The sequence below is a fragment of the Eleutherodactylus coqui genome, chromosome 2 (genome assembly GCF_035609145.1).
Source record: "Eleutherodactylus coqui strain aEleCoq1 chromosome 2, aEleCoq1.hap1, whole genome shotgun sequence".
NCBI lineage: Eukaryota > Metazoa > Chordata > Amphibia > Anura > Eleutherodactylidae > Eleutherodactylus > Eleutherodactylus coqui.
The window spans coordinates 203,573,265-203,594,569 of NC_089838.1; the positions used below are offsets into that span (position 1 = coordinate 203,573,265).

The window sequence follows — 21,305 nt, forward strand, 5'->3', positions numbered from 1 at the left end:
CATTCTCAGTAGACACTTCCCCCTCAGAAGAGCACAACACACAGCTGCTCTTACACCTTCCCGCCTAATAATAAAGCTCCCTTCGGATGCTGACAACAAGGAGTGCGGATAATCTCCAACTAATCTCCACAGGAGAATAGCCCACAACCAATATGGCCGCCGCCGCTCATCTGACTAGAACTGTAGAACCTGACCTGAACTGAACCGACGGCGTTACGTCACCGGCACCTGCGTCTAACACGTGACCTCAGCGCGCTCTCTCGTTGGGCACAATTCTCGGTCACGTGGGGGAAGACTTAGCGGACGGTCTGTGGCGGAGTCGTGGTTTCCAAGGAAACGCGTTTGGAGAGAAAGTGGAGGCGACGCCGGTCCGTTTTCTTGAGGGCATGACCTGTCACCTGTGTGGGGCATTAGTTGGGGCAGAGCTGCGGTGCGTGTAGTACATGTGTCGTGTACAGCTGGGGTGGACGTGGCCTATGGGGCTCAGGAGATAGACAATGTAACAAGACCGTGAGGTGGAAGCAGAAGCTGTAGTAATGGCGGCTGCCAGAGAGGATCCCCTCCGCGCATGTGATTAATAAAGGGTATGTGCTGACTAGGATACTAGTGAGGGGTCTGTGGGTCGGGAGCCCTCTTCCATCCTGGTGCAGACCTGCACTGCCATTAGTGGGGGGCTGTAACCTCACCCCCAAACCCGCCTCAGTCACAGACCCTGCCATAGCCATGGGGCCATAATGGACACAATGGCCATCTACTTGACCCTTGTCCATTTCATGGCCGGGTCGGCTCCTGCATGCGGTGGCCCCTGCGTACCTGTCCCGATTCTTCTTATCTGTATTGCGGATGTGCTGGCTGGTGCACGTGTGCAGTACAGATAATGCTGTGCCGGCGCTAGGCGATGACAAGAATCCCATGACCTTTCCGCAATGATCGTTGCAGACGGGCCGCAGGTCAGACAGCTTCCATTGACTTCAATGAAGGCCATCCGCATGGAGTCTGCAATAAAATAGAGGATGCTGCGACTTTTTATCCACTTGTGGAATACACAATTAGTATCCGCGAGTGTGAAGGAAAATTAAAAAATGCATGTGTTTAAGGCCTCCTTCCCACGAACGGATTTACGCCGCGTAAATTCGCGGCAAAAAATCCGCTGCGTTGCCCCCTGCTATTAGGTTCTATTGAACCTAATAGCTCAATGCTCACGATGCGAAATTCCACCGCGGAATTACGCACCGTGAAATCTCCCGTCCTCACCCGCGGCATGTTCTATTTGCCGCGGGTGTATGCGCTGACGGCTTCCATTGCAGTCAATGGAAGCCGTCCGTTCACGCTATCTCTCGCTGTAACCAGCGGAAGATAGCGTAAAAAAACGCTTTCCCGCCTACCGCCGCCACGTCATATGACGCGGCTGGCGCGTCACGTGACACGGCCGGCCGCGTCTGTCACATGACGCGACGGCGGTGGGCGGGGAAGCGTCTTCACGCTATCTTCCGCTGGTAAGTATGGGGTCTCTGGGGGGCGCCGTGACGGGCTTCACTGCGGAATATTATGCGGCGGAGCCCGTCACGCTCGTGTGAAGCCGGCCTTACCGTGGATCCTCCACGCGGACGCCGATTGCAGAATCTGTAATGTAAATCCGGTTGTGTGCGCCCGGCCTTAGAGAGAAGTACCAGTCCTGCTGTAGACTGAATTGTTGACCGTTGCATGTAAACGCTTCCATCTTTCACTCTTCAGCTGAACGATGAATTTAAGGTGAGCTTAAAATTCATCATTCAGTTGGAAAGAGCTTGCAGAGACCCCACGCTGTGTTCTGCACGGGAGTGGGGGATTACATTGTATTCTGCCGACAGCCCGTGTGAGAACAGTGGAGCTGTGTGCAGAGCTTAGACCACATGCTGTGCTCTGTAAACAGCTCTCAGAGGCCCTTTTACACGCTCAGGAAGCTGATAGTCCCAATGGACATTAGTGTCCATTAAAACTTTATGCAAAATGATCTCTAACACTCAATCTTTTAATCGTTTGAAAGATTGTCTCTGTGTGTAAATGGGTGATAAGGCCGTGTTCAGACTAAGTCTGCAGATCGCATTTGGCAGATGCGCTGAAAATCTTCTATGTGTGAAGATTTTAAAAGCCAAATGTCCGCCATTGGGGTGTCTCAGCATACGTTTGGCTGTGTACATCAGTACAGCACACCCAAAATGAGCTGTAAATACAGACTTTGGTCGCATGTCCACGGGCGATGATCCGCCGGTGATAAATCGCTGGCGGATCACGCTGTCTGAAGCTTTCCATAGTGTTGCTATGGAAAGCGCAGTGCCGGCGTCTACGAGCGGAAAGTCATAGCGATTCTCCGCTTGTGGGATCTAAATCGTGGCATGCGGCGATTCTCCGCAGTGAGCCTATCTGTTAGGAAAACTCACAACTGAGATCCGTCAGCGCTCTCCCCTCCCCTCGTTCCCCGCGGCGGAATATCGCTGGCGATATTACATCACGGCCGTGGACAGGGAGCTTTCTATTCGTTTCCTCTCCAGAGGAGGCATGGAGGATACTGGTGCATCTTGTATCCACCGAAAGTATGGGTGGAGACTTGGGTTGGCTGGCATCAATGACAGGGAAGGCCCTGCTCACGCCCCCCAGGTGTGGATTGGGTGCTGTTAGCTTGGATCCCTGGAGTTGAAGTAGCTATAGGAGCCGTGTTCTGCTGCCTCCTGGGCCCCAACTAGAGATTGTGCTTCTGCGGTGGCCACTGCGCTTAGCGGTCTTTTGTTCAACAGAAATGCTGTGCACCGCTCTGCTGCCCTGCTAAATGCCCACGTCTTGTTGGGATGGTGTTTGTTCGGACTCTTGCTGCTGTCATCGCTCCATCTCCCCCACTGTCCTGATTTGCTGGTAGCACCAGCCCATGCATTCGAGGGCGGCCAGGGAGCACAGTGCCGAGGCCGCTGTGAAGACTGACTTCTTGCCCATGACACAGGCATATCAGGGAGCAGAGAGGGGAGAGTGGCGGGAACTGTAACAGCGGGGCAATTGGCAACAATGACACTAAGAGCGGGGCCATTGCGGGCATACTGACAGCAGGGTAGGGAGTGGGTCGGAAGCGCAGATGCGACACTCACAGCAGCAGGCTCTCAGCCAGCGGGGATGGGAACCCAGCAGAGAAATTGACAGCCAGCATCAGCCAATCACCACCTGTGGGTGTCACCTGGCCCTCTCCTGTATGTCAACCCAGCTAACTCATGTCTCCACCCGTACTTCCCATGGAGGCAAGATGCACCAGTTGCGGCATGGAGGTTGCAGGTGGCAGTGCCAATATCCAGCAGAGGCCTCTCGGTCAAAGGGAGAGGCGTGAAGTCTTCAGCACTCTGGGGAGGGAGGGCAAGCTTTTATTTTGTGCAAATTTTCCCACTAGTACTCCAGACGACTGTTAATTGATGGCATTCAAGGTATTCCAATGACCAAGACTACGTCACCAAGAAAGGCTACTTGATTTAGGACAGGCAGATACCCCCTGGGTGGTACTGTGCAGGGTGAGAGAATTGAGTATAATGGGAGATATTTTTCTAATGGCTGAATATGACTTGTAATGGGAGCCTCTTATCTTCCCATAGTGTGTAGTATATTGCTGCTTATACAAGTCATTTAAAGCAGTGTTTCCCATCTCCAGTCCTCAGGGACCACCGACAGGTCATGTTTTCAGGATTTCCTCAGTGTTACACAGGTGATATAATTATTGTGGGTGCCTCAGACATTGCCACAGGTGTTCTTACTATAGGATATCCTGGAAACATGACTGGAGTTGAGAAACACTGATTTAACACCTTAAGGACCAGGCTGTTTTGTACCTTAAGGACAAGACACTTTTTAGGGACTTCACCCATGTGGTGATTTTAATGCCTTGTTTTTTTTTTCCTTCAGCTTCCTGTTTGTTTGTTTTTTTTCTGTGACATATAGGGCTATTTTTTTTTTTAATATATCTTTTTCACTGACTTTTTTTCTTCCATTTTATTGGGGGTAAAAAGCTAAAAAAATATATTTATATTTTATTTTAGTGTAAATATATTAATTTAAAAAAAGCAAAGCATAGATAGGAATGGCTTCCTTCTTTTGTTTCAGACATTTTGATATATAATATGTATGGTTTTGTGTTACAAGGTGCATACGCAATGGTATTGGTTGGCTTTGGGTTATTTATTTTTTTATGTATATATTTTTATTTTATTCTGTAATTTTGTTTTACTTAAGTATGTCATTATTTTTTTTTAATATCTATGTCCCTCACGATGTCATACAAGACCTCTGGCAGACATGCACATGTTTTATTTTTTATTATTTGACCCTTTTCTCCTGTAACTGAGGCTCCTGTGGATGCCCCAGCTACAGTAGAAAACATCCCCTGTAGTGACAATAGTCACTGGCAGAGCTGGTCAGGGTCTTTTAGGACCCTGCAGCTCTGCTGTAACAAGGGAAGCCAGCAGCCGGCTTACATAGTGGAAGAAACACTTCCACTCTCACTCTTTAGTACATATCATTCATTGAGCACTGTGTACTAGAGAAAGGAGAAGGCAGAAAGAGTTAAAAACCCCTCTTGCCTTCTCCTTCGGGTTATCAGCTGTCACTGACAGCCCGACATGTTTCAGATTTATTGCAGAAGCAGAGGCTTTAAACCCCCACCGTATTTTTGTTATCAGCTGGGTATAAAGCCCAGTACCAAGCGCCATAAATTTACTGTGCTTGGTCCTAAATGGGTTAAAGGAATTGCACTCTATAGACTCTGTACATTTTTGTCTTATTAGACAAGCTTCTTGATTTAGACATGTCACATACAGGAGTTAACTATATGCGGTGCAGCGACTGCAGTCACTTAAATGGCTTCAAACACTGGTGTTCTCTTATATAGTCCTTATTATATGTGTGCTGTGACATCACTGTTTACATTATCCGTGTACCATGACATCACTTTGTATCATCTTAGTAATATGACCACAGTATCCACTGTGTGCTATAATTTTAGTTTTTTTGTGTGTATAAAAGAATACCAGCATGTTCTATTTTACTACGTATCACACGCATACAGTCTTATTCTCAGTGGCTTGCCTATTAAACACTCTACATATGCAGTGCAGCCCATATGTGGCATTTAATAAGCAACGCCGCTAAGAGACAGAGTGGGAAATTAAAAAAGAAATGTCACCCTATGCATGACCACTTGCGTGAGATACTGTCATGTGTAGTGCACAATCGCTGCCATATGCAGAGATAGCCGGCTCACATGGTGGTAAAATGCTGCATAATGCACACAGCGTTTTACGCATAAGGCCGTGTGAATGAGCCCTAACCCTTTTAGTATTTATTAGGCACCATGCATGTATACCCTCTGTGTCCCTGAGAAGCCTCATACGTGATGCAGCTTGCCATACTTGTACTTGTACAGAAGCTGACAGAATAAATGAGTCCAGAGGCCCACCGCCATAGAATAGAAGCCCCTGAACAGCTCTGTGCTGGGATATAATTGTGTACATTATGCATGTTCCGGGGCATCACTGTTACTGTCTCTTAGCTGAGCATTAGCGGTCTTCATTCTCCATATGTAAAGATAGCAATGAGCTTATTATATATCCCTTTACGGTTACTCCACTGTATTTATCATCCCTGTGGTAGGATATCTCCGTGTCCACTATACATGTATCTTGACATAACTCGGGGTATATTCCATCTGCATTGGAGCTTCTGTAGCAGATTCTGTCATATTGGATGGAAAAATAGTGCTGCATGCAGAGCTCTACTTCCCGGCAAAATGACAGTCCCCATGATGGAAGCCAGTGGACCTTAATGTAAGTCTGTGGGGTCTGTCAGGGGCAGCTTGAGGTACGCCTCATACAACAACACTGGAACCTAAGAATTTCTCTTGCTCAGTGACTTGGCTATTGTGCATTTTCAGTGGGACATGAATGAATCATGTTAAGTGCTTTTTAAAGGGGGCCCGTCACCAGGTTCATGCTGTCCGTAGAATAACCCAGGCAGGGACGTCTGATGCCCCAAAGTGTGTTTCATTCTGAAACGCAGCGTTTCCGAATAAACGCTTTGAAGTTTGACTCCGGAAAGGTGCTCTGAGTCACGGAGGCGGGCCATGCCGGTCTCTCCCTGCCCGCAGCATGTAGACTGATAGGAGAGAGTTATATTGGGGCAACAGGCATCGCTGTCGCGGGTTCTTCCACAAACAGCACAACCCTGGTGACGGGCTCCCTTTAAAGTGAATGTTCTATGTATCTAATTTTAGTTGTGCTAAGTATATAGGTGACAAATAAATAATGTTCAGGCCCACAATGTCCATGAGGAAAAATAGAATTAGTAACTCCGTGCGAGTCTCCCGCACGTATGATCAGCGCCCATAGGGAATCATTGGACACCCGCCGGTAATTACATACCTGCGAGTGTCATTTTTCCCTGGTGTGTGGGAAACCACCCGCAGCATGCTCCATTTTGTGCGGTTTTCCCGCATGAACGGCTCCCGCAGCTTCCATTGAAGTCTGGTCTCATGGCACACCCGTGGCTGTTATTGTACTGTGCCGCAGAAAAAGCAGGAGTTTAAAAAAAAAAGTGCACGGCGCATGCGCATGGCATGCTGCTGGCGGGCCGAGCACATCCGCCGGGCAAAACAAAAAAGATCTGGCTGCGACGTCTGGACTGGTAATTATAATCTATTTCTTGGCCTCATGTCTGCGGGCCAGGAGGGACCCGCTGCGGGATTCTACACAGGTAATCCCTGCGGGCCCGAGTTTCCCTGTGGACAGGAGGCCTTAGCGGGTTTTTAAAAAAATTTTTTTTTATATGTTGCAGTAATTTCATATGGAAACTTGTCACAATGACTGCTTATGCTAAATAGCCATCTTCACTGCTGCCTTTTTATAGGGACGGGGACATTATGTGGCAAGTGAGCATTTCCTCCAGCAGACCTTTATCTGGCACAGGTCTAAGGCCTTATTCACATGAGTGTTGTTTTAGCGCATTATAGGCGCGTGAAAAGATTGCGTCTATTAGAAACAATGGTTTCCTATAGAAGCGTTCACATGAAGGAGTTTTAGACATGCAAAATACTCGCATCTAACAAAAATCGGACATGCAACTACAAAGCTCGCATCTAAGGTCCATGGTGCATGAAGAGATAGGACCTGACCTATCTATGGTGTGCGATCCTCGGGAGTTTCCTTTCATGCGATCTTTAGTGCAGTATAGCCGTAACATTTTCATGCGCCAATACAGTGTTGATACCACACTCGTCTGAACAAGGCCCAATGCAGAGTTCCTGCTCTCTTGGAAAGATTCACTGGTAGGACTGGCACGCTGGTTGTCTGGGGTATAGTACTGGGCATTTCTGCCCTATAAGACTTTGCTCTGCTAAAGCGCATTGTTCTCTAACCTCATAGTGCCATCTCTACCCTTTAAAATTTAAAGGGGTTGTCCCGCGAAAGCAAGTGGGGTTAAGCACTTCTGTATGGCCATATTAATGCACTTTGTAATGTACATCGTGCATTAATTATGAGCCATACAGAAGTTATTCACTTACCTGTTCCGTTGCTAGCGTCCTCGTCTCCATGGTGCCGTCTAATTTTCAGCGTCTAATCGCCGGATTAGACGCGCTTGCGCAGTCCGGTCTTCTTCTTTTCTGAATGGGGCCGCTCGTGCCGGAGAGCGGCTCCTGGTAGCTCCGCCCCGTCACGTGCCAATTCCAGCCAATCAGGAGGCTGGAATCGGCAATGGACCGCACAGAAGCCCTGCGGTCCACCGAGGGAGAAGATCCCGGCGGCCATCTTCACCAGGTAAGTAAGAAGTCACCGGAGCGCAGGGATTCAGGTAAGCACTGTCCGGTGTTCTTTTTTAACCCCTGCATCGGGTTTGTCTCGCGCCGAACGGGGGGGCTGTTGAAAAAAAAAAACGTTTCGGCGCGGGACAACCCCTTTAAGTGTATCCTCCCATGTATACCAAAAGTGAAAGGTAAATGGCATCTTCCCATTATCAGATTGCACTGAGGCAGAATTCTGATATTATTACATTCTTGGGACTTGTTATTTATGGATGATGATGATTTTTGATCATTATTTATAAAGTTTCTTAATACGGTGTTGGTATGCTTTTTATTTTTCAGATGGATTCAAGAGATATATTTTCTCTCATGGTTGGACTGAATAACATCTGAAATATGAATGTGGGGTTTTTGTACCAATCACCATGGCTAACCCACAGTAAGTATCTCTGGACAACTTGGCCGGCTACTAGTAAGTTACACTGTGTTTCTGAAAAGATTTCTTTTTCCCTGCTGGAATCTAATCCTGAGAAAATGTACCAAAGTTCTGATGGTGGAGATGAGAGCACATCGTTGTTGTCTTAGCATGGTGCTGCCCTGTGACATCTGCCTCTTATATACAATTTTAAAGTACACTTGTTTAGCATATATATTCAAGTAGTTATCCAGGCAGCATTAAAAAAAATTGGATAGCTACTGACTGAAAGAAAAACAAAAAAAGATCTTAACTGCACCCAATTCTCTGCCACTCCCTTTTCTTTGATGCCTGGTCCCCCTGCTGCTCTTTACTTCCTGCTGCAGTGATAATGTTAGAGACAATGGGACATATGAGCGTGGCAGCCAATCATCAGCTCACTTTGGTGAATGATTTAGGGCCCATTTACATTGGACGAGTGTCAGGCAAACGATGCCCAACATTCGTCTCTGCGCTCCCGTGCTCTTGAACAGAAGCTAGCAGAGCTGACTCGCTCACAGAGTGGCCAGCAGGGGGGCGGAAAAAGTGCAGGAGATTTCTCTACTTTTGCTTCCCCACCTCTCTCCATTGAGATAACACAGCTGCCATTCAGTACTGAATGGCCGCTATTTAAACTGAACGATGAGCGATGAGCTGATCGTCCATTGTTTATGCTGCATAAACGATGAGCTTATCGCTGATTGTTCAGTTTAAACAGCAGCCGTTCAATAGTGAACGGCCGCTGTGTTATCTCAATGGAGAGGGGCGGGGGAGCGAGAGGAGAGAAATCTCCTGCATTGCCCCGCCCCCCTGCTGGCCGTTCCGTGAGCGATACAGCTCTGCTAGCTCCCGTGTAGGAGCATGGGAGAGAGGAAACACAGGGACGAGTGTCGGGCATCGTTTGCCTGACATTCGTCCTGTGTAAATGGACCTTAACTGCAGCAGTCACATGTCCCATTGTCAGTAATGTCATTACTGCAGCAAAGGATGAGGCATCAGCGGAAGAGGAGAGGGGAGGGATCCAGTGAGGTGACTATACACCGCCTTTTATGTTTTTCCACCACATTGGTCAGCTTTCCAAAAAATAAAAAATTTTCCTCTTCACCCCTTATCGATTTCTTTTCCCTGTCACCCACACACTCCCCAACTCTTATTTATTTTGGGTGAAAAAACGGGTTGTGGATTCCTTGGAATTACTCAACGGAAACACATAAAAATGACCTGCCATGATGGTTTAATATGTATAGTACATATACGAGGGGCTGCTGATAAGTCTTTGGCTTTACCCAGAAAGAAACAAGATAGGAAGATGAAACTTTACATTTATTCCACATACTCTCCACTGATGTCAGCATCAGCTAGATCTGGAGAATAAGGTGGGTGGTCAACCAGCTGGAAGCCTAACTCCACCAGTTTTGCCGCGGTCGCTTGTGCAGTGTGAGCGAAGGCGTTGTCTTGCAGGAACAAGATTGCTTTGGACAGCTTGCGGTGCCTTTTGGCCTTCAGAGCTGCCTTCAATTGGTCCAAAAGTTCAACGTAATACCTTGCATTGATGATGGAACCATTTTGAAGGTAGTCCACTAGCATCACGCCCTCCTCATCCCAGAACACAGACGCCATCACCTTAGTGGCTGATTTTTGTTCCCTGAACTTCTTTGGGCGAGGAGAAGCACTGTGCCTCCACTCTTTTGACTGTCAGGGTCATACAAATAAATCCAGATCTCATCCATAGTGACCAGTCATTCCAGGAAGTTCTCATCAGTCGGGAAACGCGGACAAAAGGATCGGGAGGTTTTCACTCATATGCTTTTCTGATCTGTTGTCAAACATTTGGGGACCCACTTTGCAGATGGCTTCTTCATGTTCAAATTTTCATGGATAATGGCAAAAACACGTTCACGAGAAATCCCCATGATGTCTGCTATTCCTTTAGCTGAAATAGGCCGATTTCTCCAGTATGAGGTTGTGCGCAGCATCGATGATCTCTGGAACAACAACCTCTCTGTCCTCCAGGACGTTCCTCATCATTGGTGCTGAAGTGGCCAGTTTTAAATTTGGCAAACCAGTTCTTAACTGTAGAATATGAAGCGCATTGATCCCCCAATGTCGGCAACATATCACCATGAATATCCTTCACGGACTTTCCTTGCAGAAACAAGAATTTTATCACTCCTCTGCTCTCATTTGCTGTGAATATCGCCTTAGACTCCGCCATTTTGTTTTCCCACGTGCCTAGATCACTGTTGCCATAAGCTACAAACACAAAATTTAAAAAAACCTGTATTAGACACACAAGGCTTTCATGTGATGTAACATTCGTTACCATAGAAACAAAAAAAGAGCACCAAGCCAAAGACTTATCAGCAGCCCCTCGTATATGTATGTTAGTATTATATATCTACATCGCAGCTCTCTTCTGTATATTACATTGTGCAGAAGAGAGTTGCAATGTCTGATCTCTCCCATGCATAATGTAGTAGACAGCAGAGAGCCCCAACATCGCAGCTCTCTTCTGCATAGTGTTAGACACGTGTGTCGGACCCCGTCCGAAAGTGCAGCTATGCAGGGAAATCTCAATGTCGGACGAAATTTAACTATGGATTGAAAAGGCATAAACTTATAGCCATGTTTCCATACATTTCTGTCCACCTTTACATTGAAAAATATACATTTTGCTGTAAATATTTTCCTTTAAATAAAGATTTGTATTTTAACTTTTTTAAACTTTTCTTTACACATTTGAGAACAAAAAAAATGTGTGCATATATTGACCAGCTGGAGTCGGAGTACATCAAGCAATATATTGGGATTCAAGCATATAAACTTGATGTACACAGCCCCTAAGCTGCGCTCTATGGAGATGATAGTTAAAAATACCAATGCTGTTGAGCTTCTTATTGTTTTAACTCTTTCCATTCCTACTGGTTGTAGCTCAGACATGTGAAGTGTAGCATACTCATATTACTGCCCTGCTGTCTTAGGAATTCTTTTGATAGCCCAAGTTAAAGGGGTTGTCCAATTGTAAACTGTTCTTGGCCTAGCCTTATGATAGGCCATCAATAGTTGACCGGCGATGTTCTGTCACCTGGGACCCCCATCGATCCACTGTAAGCTGGGCCAATATGCTCATGCACTGAGCTGATATCTGCAGGTAGCAGACAGCTCCGTTCTCACTGCAGGCTTGGTGTTGCGGGCCAAGTTGCCATTCGCTGTAATCCCTGTAATACCAAGTCTGGCCACTGCACTGAGAATGGAGCTGTCTGTTTCATGATTAATTTAGCTCAGTGCATGAGCACACTGGCCCAGTGAACAGCTGATCAGCGAGTATTCAGGTGGCAGACCTTCACTAATCTACTATTGATGGCCTACCCTAAGAATAGGTCATCAATAGTTTACAACTGGACAACCCCTTTTAGCCATGCTGCGCTCTCAATAATAGCATGATGGTGTCTAAGAATAAACTTGCTAACAGTACAGCCTATTTACTTATCAACCCCAACCAGCTATTAGAAAGATACTGCTGTGCAGCTGTGGCATTGTACCACAAATGTACCCTTCTTAGAAGAAATTCAGAATTCTCACCACGGATCTCATGCCTTCTTGACATGCTAATTCTTATGCTCACTTTTACAAACAATGGTCAATGAGTGGATACAGTACTTATACATGACCTCATAAAGGAATAATTATAAAATTAATTCTCTTTTCATAGTGGACATGTTTATAAAAGCTACTTGACTTGCTCTGGCTAAAGTCCTTGGTAGTCCAGGATCCCGCTCACAGTTTGGGTGTAGGAAATTAAACCATAGGTAATGGTAAGAAAAGAGTGATAAACAGATGGAAACTCTAGCTGAAGGCACTTGCTGACCTGCAATCCGTTCCTTATTTTTTGTGTATAGGTCGAGCTGGCTGAAGCCATGCTGTGGCAAGAGGGCCACGGTGTGGCACGTATTTCTGCTCAGTGCGGGCGTGAATAGCTTCCTGGTTACCTGTGTTATCGTAGTGGTAATTCTAATGACTATGGAACTCCTGATAGACACCAAGCTACTTCAGTGTGAGTAACCTAATTTGAAATTATATTCTATGTTGCTTTATATTGAATTTACTAGATGTATGTCATTGTTTTTTAGGCACTGAATGTATTTTATATCGCTGTAGAGCCATTAGGTTGCAGTCTTTTTAATCCCGGGCTGCGTAGTACTATTTATTAGGGCTCGTTAACGCGAGCACTGTGGGCGCGCATTGGAAGCGCGCACAGAAAAGCGCTTCTATAGGAACGAATGGTTTCCTATAGAAGCGTTCACATGAAGGATTTTTAGACACGCAAAATCCTCGCACCTGCCAATGATAGGATATGCGGGGGTACTATGCCCGCATCTAAGGTCCATGCTGCGAGAAAAGATAGGACCTGTGATCTGGATAATATTTTCCTCCAGCAGGTTTCGGGGTATTCTGTAGCTTCCAAATTGTATAGAAAACAGTATGAGCACACTGGCCAGGTTAGACGTAAGGTATCAGTCTCATGTCCAAAATGGCTCTGAACATAAACGCCCAGGAAGCCTCATTTATTGAAACACATAATACCTGCCCTTTATGGGCGTTTAACAGATTACATCAGTAACCTATATATATATTCTTATTCGCTGGGTTATATAGAATTCCCCGCCTCCCCCTCCCCACACCTCTCTCTCTCAAGTCCAGTCTACATAGGAGCCTTTGTCTTATCAACATGCGGTCAAAACTGAAAGTATCTCTTTTGTTGGAGAAGTTTCAGTGTGGGGGAGGGGCTGGATACTCTTTTTCAGTATTGGAATGTGACTTAACTCTTTTTAAGAGGCTGCTTGTGGAACTTTGTGCCAAGTCAACATTATACCACACACACATCTTTCACCATGCCATTGTCCAGCAATTACTATAATGAAATTATGCAGCCATTAGCCTCTAAGAGTTAGTCACTACAGCTGCGTAATACATCTAGTTTAGTACAAATCAATAGACATTTTACGCTAACTAATCATCATGTCTATCACAATCCCCCCTTAAAATGTCTATCCTCTAACTCTCCATCTAATTTTCACAGTTCTCTGCGCGTGAGCCTATAATTGGAGCGCGTTGAAGGTTCGATTTAGGGTCTTCAAGGGGGGTGTAGGACGTGTCCACTCCTTCTGGGGATGCATCCAGCAAACTCATTGTGGGAGCCGCTTTTCCAGCATCAGTTCCACAGGTCTCTCTGACACGGGATAACACAGCAGACTAAAACGGAAAAGATAATCAGTTCACATACAACAGCGACGCCCATCTGTGCCAGGATCCTTTACCACCTGCTCATCTATGGAAAGTACAGGTCCCAAAGATTAGTTCTTTTTAGTTAGTGCGGTCAGCTTCTTTAATGGCAACTGCGTCTTTACCCGCGGGTCACGTGTCGTCTGGGATGTAGGTACAACAAGTCTCCCCTATCATCTTACAGACACTCCCCTTTTTAGCTAAAATCATTTCTAAGGCCATTCTATTTTGAAAAGTCATAGTCGAGGTAGGTCCTATTGGTCGACTAGTCCCTATAAGGCATCTTTTATAATAAACATAATTAATCCAGTCAACGTCTTATTTACCATAATGATCAGAAAAATGGACTCGAATCTAGCTTTAACTTGGTCTCTAATTTTTAAAACTCATCAGGTACCCCCCTTGGCTGTCTCATGACGTCAATGTACACGTGTAGATCAAAACTACCACCATGAGTCTCTCTTCTCGCTCTAGTATAATGTTACAATACTAGTAGTGTGCACAGGTACGCACGGCCTGGGACTCCCTGATCTTCACCCACACCAATGTCCCTCCTGGAGATAGCCCTGAAGGTGGACACGTCCAGGCCGCCGACACTGACCCTACACTACCTAGTGACAAGACTGGAAGGAACCGCCGTACCTATGCGGAAAACAAGGATAGACCAACATGACAGGATAACCACAAAACACAGACTGAGTTGGATCGAGATAAATTAACTATTGGGGGTAACCTCATTATCCTCAATGCTGTCTGACAGGATGTGGAGGTGCATAAGGGCTTTACTAAGGCACACTCCCCTGCCCAATTACCTTCCAGGCGGGTCCTCTACCTCATGTCTCCACAAAGCCAGTAAACATCTCCTAACGACTGGACCTGATTCTGTATCTATTCCCCTCCTATCGTACCGTAGGAGGAGCAATACCCGTTAGTGAGTTCCCCAAGAATCTCCCTCCACCCTGCCCATTTGCCTGGCAGGTATAGTTTCCAGGGTAGTCAGTAATACTCTCTCCGGTACAAAACACTTAAGTAGTTATAGAGTATTCCTTCTTCCACTTCTCACAAACCGTGTAATTAGCGGGAATGTTCGTGAAGAGACTAAGAAACCACTCTTCAGCATCTACAGGGAGATTTAGGGGGACCATCCCCGAGTGTGGTCGGGCACTACCGCACACGCAACAGTTAGACTTGTTGCTCCTGTTAGCATTGTACCTCATCAACTCCAACCAGAGATTCTGGTCAGAGTAGCCAGTTGCTACTGTCAAGGTGTCCTCAAAGGTAGGGTCGGCTATGATCATCACGTTCGTCAAGGTCTTTATCCTACGGCGGAGGGGGTTAATTGTGGGCACGGGACTAAGTGAAGGCTTCCATTCGGGTGCATCTACCACATCCCTTATTTTAAACTTTCCTAAGGGATCTGTCCTCCCATACCGGTATGTCCCCCGGGCTTGGATTTCCCACGGTTAGTGTAAAAACCGCATTAAAACCAAGCAACATACTAAGTTCAGCCTTCCAGTACCTGCTGTCCTTATTATTCTCAAGGAGGGTTATACGACTAATTAGGGATTTCCCGCTTTTATCTTTCTTATTTTAAGGCACTTCGCGGTTTATAGGACCAGTCTGTTCCTGCGTTCCGTCCCACTGATCCCCAATAACGGCAGTCTTCTCCCCAGACATTATCAGTGGCGCAAACATATTGTATTCCCCGGGTATATAAGTCATATAACCAGCCGGACTGGGCTAAATCTGGTCTGCAGTGGTATTTTGCGCCTAGACACGGGACCACAGTACAATAGTCGAAGAAATATGTGGCTACTTGAGTGTTGGACGAGTTATACCAGAAGGTAACCATACCCACATATTCTTCCGATTAAGGATTCCAGTTGCCACCCTCCTCTCTCACTAGCCCTAACCAGAGTAATGTCCTCGGCACAACTAAGACTGGTCTCCCGGATCTGAAGCTTTCTTACAGTATGAAGCATGGATCCATGTAAGTCTTTCGGCTAGTTTCACAGCTGTGGCAGTAGTCAGAAGCACCTGGTAGGGACCATCAAATCGGGGCTCAAGAAGGTGCTTCCTGAGGAACTTCTTGACGCACACCCAATCCCCAGGCTGCAAGATATGTGTCCCAGTGTCTGCCTCTGAGTCTGGAAGAGAACACCTGTGCATAGGCTTTGGTTAGTGCTTTAACAACGGAAATCACATACTTGGTCAACACATCAGATTGTAATTGTAACTACTGAGGATAGTAGCAACCTAGCCTTGGGGCTAGCCCAAACAATCTCGTAGGGAGATAATGTATGATTCCCCCTGGGTTCATATCTAACACTGAATAGGGCTATAGGATGACAGTCTTTTCAAAGTGGCGTCATTTTTAAGTATCTTGCATTTTAGCGTGCCACTGCGTCTCTCCACCTTTCCACTACTCTAAAGGTGGTAGAGTATGTAAAAGGCCTGGGATACACCCAGAGCAGACATGACATGTTACATTCACCTGCGAAGTTTGTACCTCTGTCTGACTCTGAATCACTTCTGGTACCCCATATTCACAATTTACCTCGTTCATGAGCTTCTTTGCGGTTACCTACTTGTTTGCCTTGGTAACAGGGTCGGCCTCCAACCTGCAAAGACATCAACAACAACAAGCACATATTCATACTTCCCAACAAGTGGGAGCTGAACGTAGTCAATTTGCAATCCCTGAAATGGGTAGAGTGGTCCCGGCAAGTGTGATGTGGCAAATTTACTTCTGCCCTGACTCACCTATGGCCTAGATCATGCTAAACTGGACAAATGATGCAGCAGCTACAGAGAACCCAGAAGTTGCCCGTCCTCTTTCAAGCGTCGTCGTCATTGCTGCTTTACTAGGTAGGTCTTTCCGTCCATCAGCTGGGCCATCATGGGATACAGGAACTGTGGTGGGCAAGTGCTGTTGACTGTTCACCATACGCTGTCCTGTTTCTGCTGCTCCCATATTAGTCCATTTATTCTTTCCTTCCTTGCTGGCTTGTAACTGTAAAGTCTTTAGCATATCAAAGTCCAAATTTTGTCATCAATGTCCAAAGTTTTTGCCACTGACTCATGCTGTCAGTATCTTTCTTCTTTCTTCCACGGCTTGAGAGCCGCTGCCTTTGCTGTACTGTCGGCGAGGGTGTCGTCTCTCGCTTCTCCAGTGTAGGAATCGGTGTGAACTCTCAACTTTGTCAGGTAGAAGTAGGGCCTCCATGAGACTCTGCACCGCTGGACCATTCTCAATTGGTTGCCCTGCTGAGGTAAAAAACTGTCTGGCCTTCCATATTGGGCCGTAATCATGAGCTATGCCAGATGCATACCAGGAGTCAGTGTAAAGGGTTGCCGTCTTACCTTTCGCCACTCTACTCGCCTCAGTGAGGGCCTTCAGTTCCGCTTCTTGTGCTGAGACATGCGGAGGCAGAGCTTCTGCTTCTAGGACATCTTGTTGTGTGACCACTGCATATCCGATCTGGAGTCATCAATCCTCACCCTGGTACCAACTGCAAAAAGCTCAACATATACATTGTCAACAGAGGTTCCGGTAACTGTTTGCATACCTGCAGTTTCTTGCTGTATCAGCACAAAATAATCGTGTTGATGTTCTATTTCACATGGCTCAGAATCTTGTAGCACAAAATCATTTATTTCCTTTTTATTTTATTTTATTTTTTTAAACCCAATAGCTGATCTACAACACCCAGAGAAGCTATGACCTAGATCACCTATGCCTCCCCCCTTTTGAATCGGAATACTCAATGGAAAAAGAGTAATCGCGTTCAAACTAGTACAACGTTGAAAAAGGAAACCAAGAGGCACAAAAACAAGCACTTTGTAGGTCAAGCGAAAATATCCTTTAGGTTTTTTTTGTTTTTTTTTCCAGGTCACAGTTAGCATTTCTAACACAAGGGGGCGCAACACAAGCAACATTTATGGTCACCCAGTGTAATAGTATTTCAGGGAATTTCAGCGTTTAACTTTCACTCTCCTGTCGGACTATAATTATAGCTTCAGTGTAGACTGACACTAGAATATACAAAAGACTTAAGGAAAAAACTAAAGAATACGGATAAATTGACATCCTACTCTGAGCAATTCAGTCCCTCTTTCTCACATAACAACTAAAATTACTTCATCAAATTGCGTGAAAAAGTTTGCTGAGTGACTATAGGGAAATTATTCCATCTGTAGGAGCCTTCCTTAACATCATCTGTCTGAGCATCCATTGGAGAAGCAGGCAGTGAAAAACAGAGCCCCTGGGAACACACCATGAGAGAGCGTCCCCTGCTCATGGGTCTCTGGCCTCTGTCCCCCATGCATCAACTCCGATCTTCCATACACTATAAACCAGCTTAGTCGTCTACTATGTCCCAAGCTGCATCTTCACGAAGAACAAAGGTTTGTTTCCCTGAACTTATCACACATCCAAGGTGGCCACATTTTGGAGTGTAACAAAGTCTGGTCAAACAAGACCTTACTTCAGACAATCATGATGTTAGCACTGGATACAGTGGCATTGGGCAATGTAGGCCTCCCGAGTGCAGCAAGATGGACACCAGAGGCAGAAAGGGGCAGGGCTACAAATCTCCCAGGTGAGGCAAGATGGCTGCTGGAGGAGGAAGGGGCGGGGCTTAGTCCTATCCCGGATTGGAATGGCCGGAAGTAACATCACACACCCTGAAAGTGAGCACATGGGGGGGGGGGGGGAGTAATTTCAGGGTGGGGGCAGAGCTCACCACACTTGCTGCAGAGTCACACTATGTGAGGTTTTAAACATTGCAAGTGCGGCTGCCATCATAGGGAGGGGCTGTAAACACAAAGGCATTACATTGTTCATGATACAAGTAATACACATCCCCCCCCCCTCCCTCCTTCACCTCCTCCTCCACCCAATTCTGCTCGTGTATCCCTTTTGCTACTCTATACTATGCCTCAGCAGACTGCAGCACCCCCTGTCTGCTAGAGCCCCCTTTCTCTAAACAACCTGCGTCTATGCCTAACCTTCTCAATCTGCTCAACTCTATTCTACCTACCAAGTCTATCCTATCCGAAGTTTCTGGACACAGTAGTGTTCCTCTTGTAAAATCTGCTTTCTTCAAATCCTTCCAATATAACCCCTCTTTCCCCTTCAGATCACAATACACATTAATTCTATAACACCGAACAGACGGTACAGACGGGATTACTGGAGAAATGCTTTCAGTGGCTTAACTGCAGCCCACTCTACCCTCCCCCAATAATAAACACTGCACATTCTTTAAACAAGACCTCTGACTACACACAAAGACTGACGATTATATTCAATGACCAAGAGCTCTGGAACAATAATTACAGCGTATACCTTTTCACATATGAGAACATAACACGCTCAATCATACAGGTAAATACGCCTTTTTTAAACCCATGCGTATCCCTCCTAAGTATGAGAGCACATAACACGCTCAATCATACAAGTGCATACGCGTATTTTAAATTTACCTGGCCTCGCTCTCCAAGTGCAGTAGCGCAAACCGTGCACTATCTACATAGGAGAGTGCGCCCTGGGCGCGCTCCCTCAGGCTTAAACAGCCAAGTCCACCCTTCTGACACATTAACCCTCACAGAATTTATCTCTTGGTCTTGTATACACAATCTTTAACCGTCTCAGACATAACATACTCAGCATACAGAATACCCCTAGGCAGGTTAAAACGGTGATTTTTTTCCCAGTAGAAAGAACTATATTACCTGCCTTTCATTGATTTATCACTCTGGATTAGACATAGGCAGATTAACAGTTAGAAATCATCTCACATCGGTAGATTTACATAAAGCAATCTTACTGTGTTCTGTAGATTTTCGGTCCCCTGAGTTCTACGTGTTATCTGACGATCTCTGTATTTTTCCAGAATGAAAGAAATCAAAAATCTCTACTCGGCCAACCCAGAGACGCCAATTGATCTGGATAATATTTTCCTCCAGCAGGTTTCGGGGTATTCTGTAGCTTCCAAATTGTATAGAAAACAGTATGCGCACACTGGCCAGGTTAGACGTAAGGTATCAGTCTCATGTCCAAAATGGCTCTGAACATAAACGCCCAGGAAGCCTCATTTATTGAAACACATAATACCTGCCCTTTATGGGCGTTTAACAGATTACATCAGTAACCTATATATATTCTTATTCGCTGGGTTATATAGAATTCCCCGCCTCCCCCTCCCCACACCTCTCTCTCTCAAGTCCAGTCTACATAGGAGCCTTTGTCTTATCAACATGCGGTCAAAGCTGAAAGTATCCCTTTTGTTGGAGAAGTTTCAGTGTGGGGGAGGGGCTGGATACTCTTCTTTAGTATTGGAATGTGACTTAACTCTTTTTAAGAGGCTGCTTGTGGAACTTTGTGCCAAGTCAACATTATACCACACACACATCTTTCACCATGCCATTGTCCAGCAATTACTATAATGAAATTATGCAGCCATTAGCCTCTAAGAGTTAGTCATTACAGCTGCTTAATACATCTAGTTTAGTACAAATCAATAGACATTTTACGCTAACTAATCATGTCTATCACACCTGACCTATCTTTGGTGTGAGCTGAGCAAGAGTTTCCATTGACTCCTATGGAAGCAGGAGTCTATATGGAAACTCCTGCACAGGAATAGAAGATAAGAAGTCATTAGGAGGATTACAGCAAGACATTTAAAACTTGCAGCCCAGAAGCACATTTTAAATGTCCCGCTGTAAACTCCTGTTAGTCTCTGTGGGGATGAGGGGACGCCCCGAGGGTTCTGTTCATCTCCCCGGGGGTTCTTTTAATCGCCACAGGGACTAACAGGAGTTTACAGCTGGACATTTAAAATGTGCTTCTGGGCTGCAAGTTTTAAATGTCTTGCTGTAAGCAGCGGTGACTTCCTCCAACTCCACTGCTGGGCAATCAACCAGCAGCAGGCAGTAGGGGACTCTCTCCACCTCTCTCCCCAGCATGGAAATCCCAAGAGATTTCCCCATAGCAGTTAGAGAGAATGGGGTAGGGTCACAGGGCTCCCCTGAGGGTTTCCTGGAGAGTGGGGGTGGAGCTAGAGGGATCTGCCCTCTATCCCTGCCCTGCTATGGGGAAAATCCGAAGGAGGAGACATCTAGTCCCGCCCCTCCCTAGCCGCCATGAGGATATTACTCAGGAATCCCCTGTAGCCCCGCCCCCTCACTCTGCACTATGAGGCTATCCCCCAGGGATCCCAATAGCGGGGAGAGAGAGCGGGGCTATGGGGGATTAACCCATAGCAGGGAGATACAGAGCTAGGATATGGGTTAGCCCCGCTCTCTCCCTGCTATGGAGAAATCCCAAACCCCTGCGGGACTTCTTTTCTTATTCCTCCTGGAGCAGCTGCGCTATTTTAAGTGCAGCTGCTCCAGTGAATGGTCGTTTTTTTATTTATTTATTTTTTTTCCATGCTCATGAAGCCTGGGTTTTCTGTGCATGAAACATTGCCCATTCACACAATTTTTAATTTTTTTAGTGCAGTGTAGGCGCACTTTCTTTGCGCACCTATACTGCGCTGAAACAGCTCTCGTGTGAACAATTCCTTATAGAGATGCACTACATGTATGCTTCTTTTCACTTTCACAGTAGAATGTACAAAAAGTGCCCATTGTCAACAACCTAATGCCATATAATAATAATAATAATAATAAACTTTATTTGTATAGCGCCAACATATTCCGCAGCGCTTACATAGACGGGGGAATACAGAAAGATAAAATACAAACATTACAGAACCA

General features: G+C 46.0%; 1 protein-coding gene across 5 annotated transcripts in view; it reads left to right on the top strand.

The window, feature by feature from the left end:
• Positions 1 to 270: 270 nt before the first annotated feature.
• Positions 271 to 21,305, top strand: part of TMEM266 (transmembrane protein 266) — a 51,275-nt gene continuing 30,240 nt past the window's right edge. For 2 of the 5 annotated variants that reach the window (XM_066592251.1, XM_066592254.1), the window contains exons 1-3: positions 290 to 584; positions 8,144 to 8,240; positions 12,155 to 12,309. In XM_066592251.1, the coding sequence (XP_066448348.1) occupies positions 8,227 to 8,240; positions 12,155 to 12,309 (169 nt within the window). In that variant the 5' untranslated portion in view covers positions 290 to 584; positions 8,144 to 8,226. Of the gene's footprint in view, positions 585 to 8,143; positions 8,241 to 11,967; positions 12,065 to 12,154; positions 12,310 to 21,305 lie in introns of all 5 variants that reach the window. The other 3 variants (XM_066592255.1, XM_066592252.1, XM_066592253.1) reach the window with 3 other exon arrangements.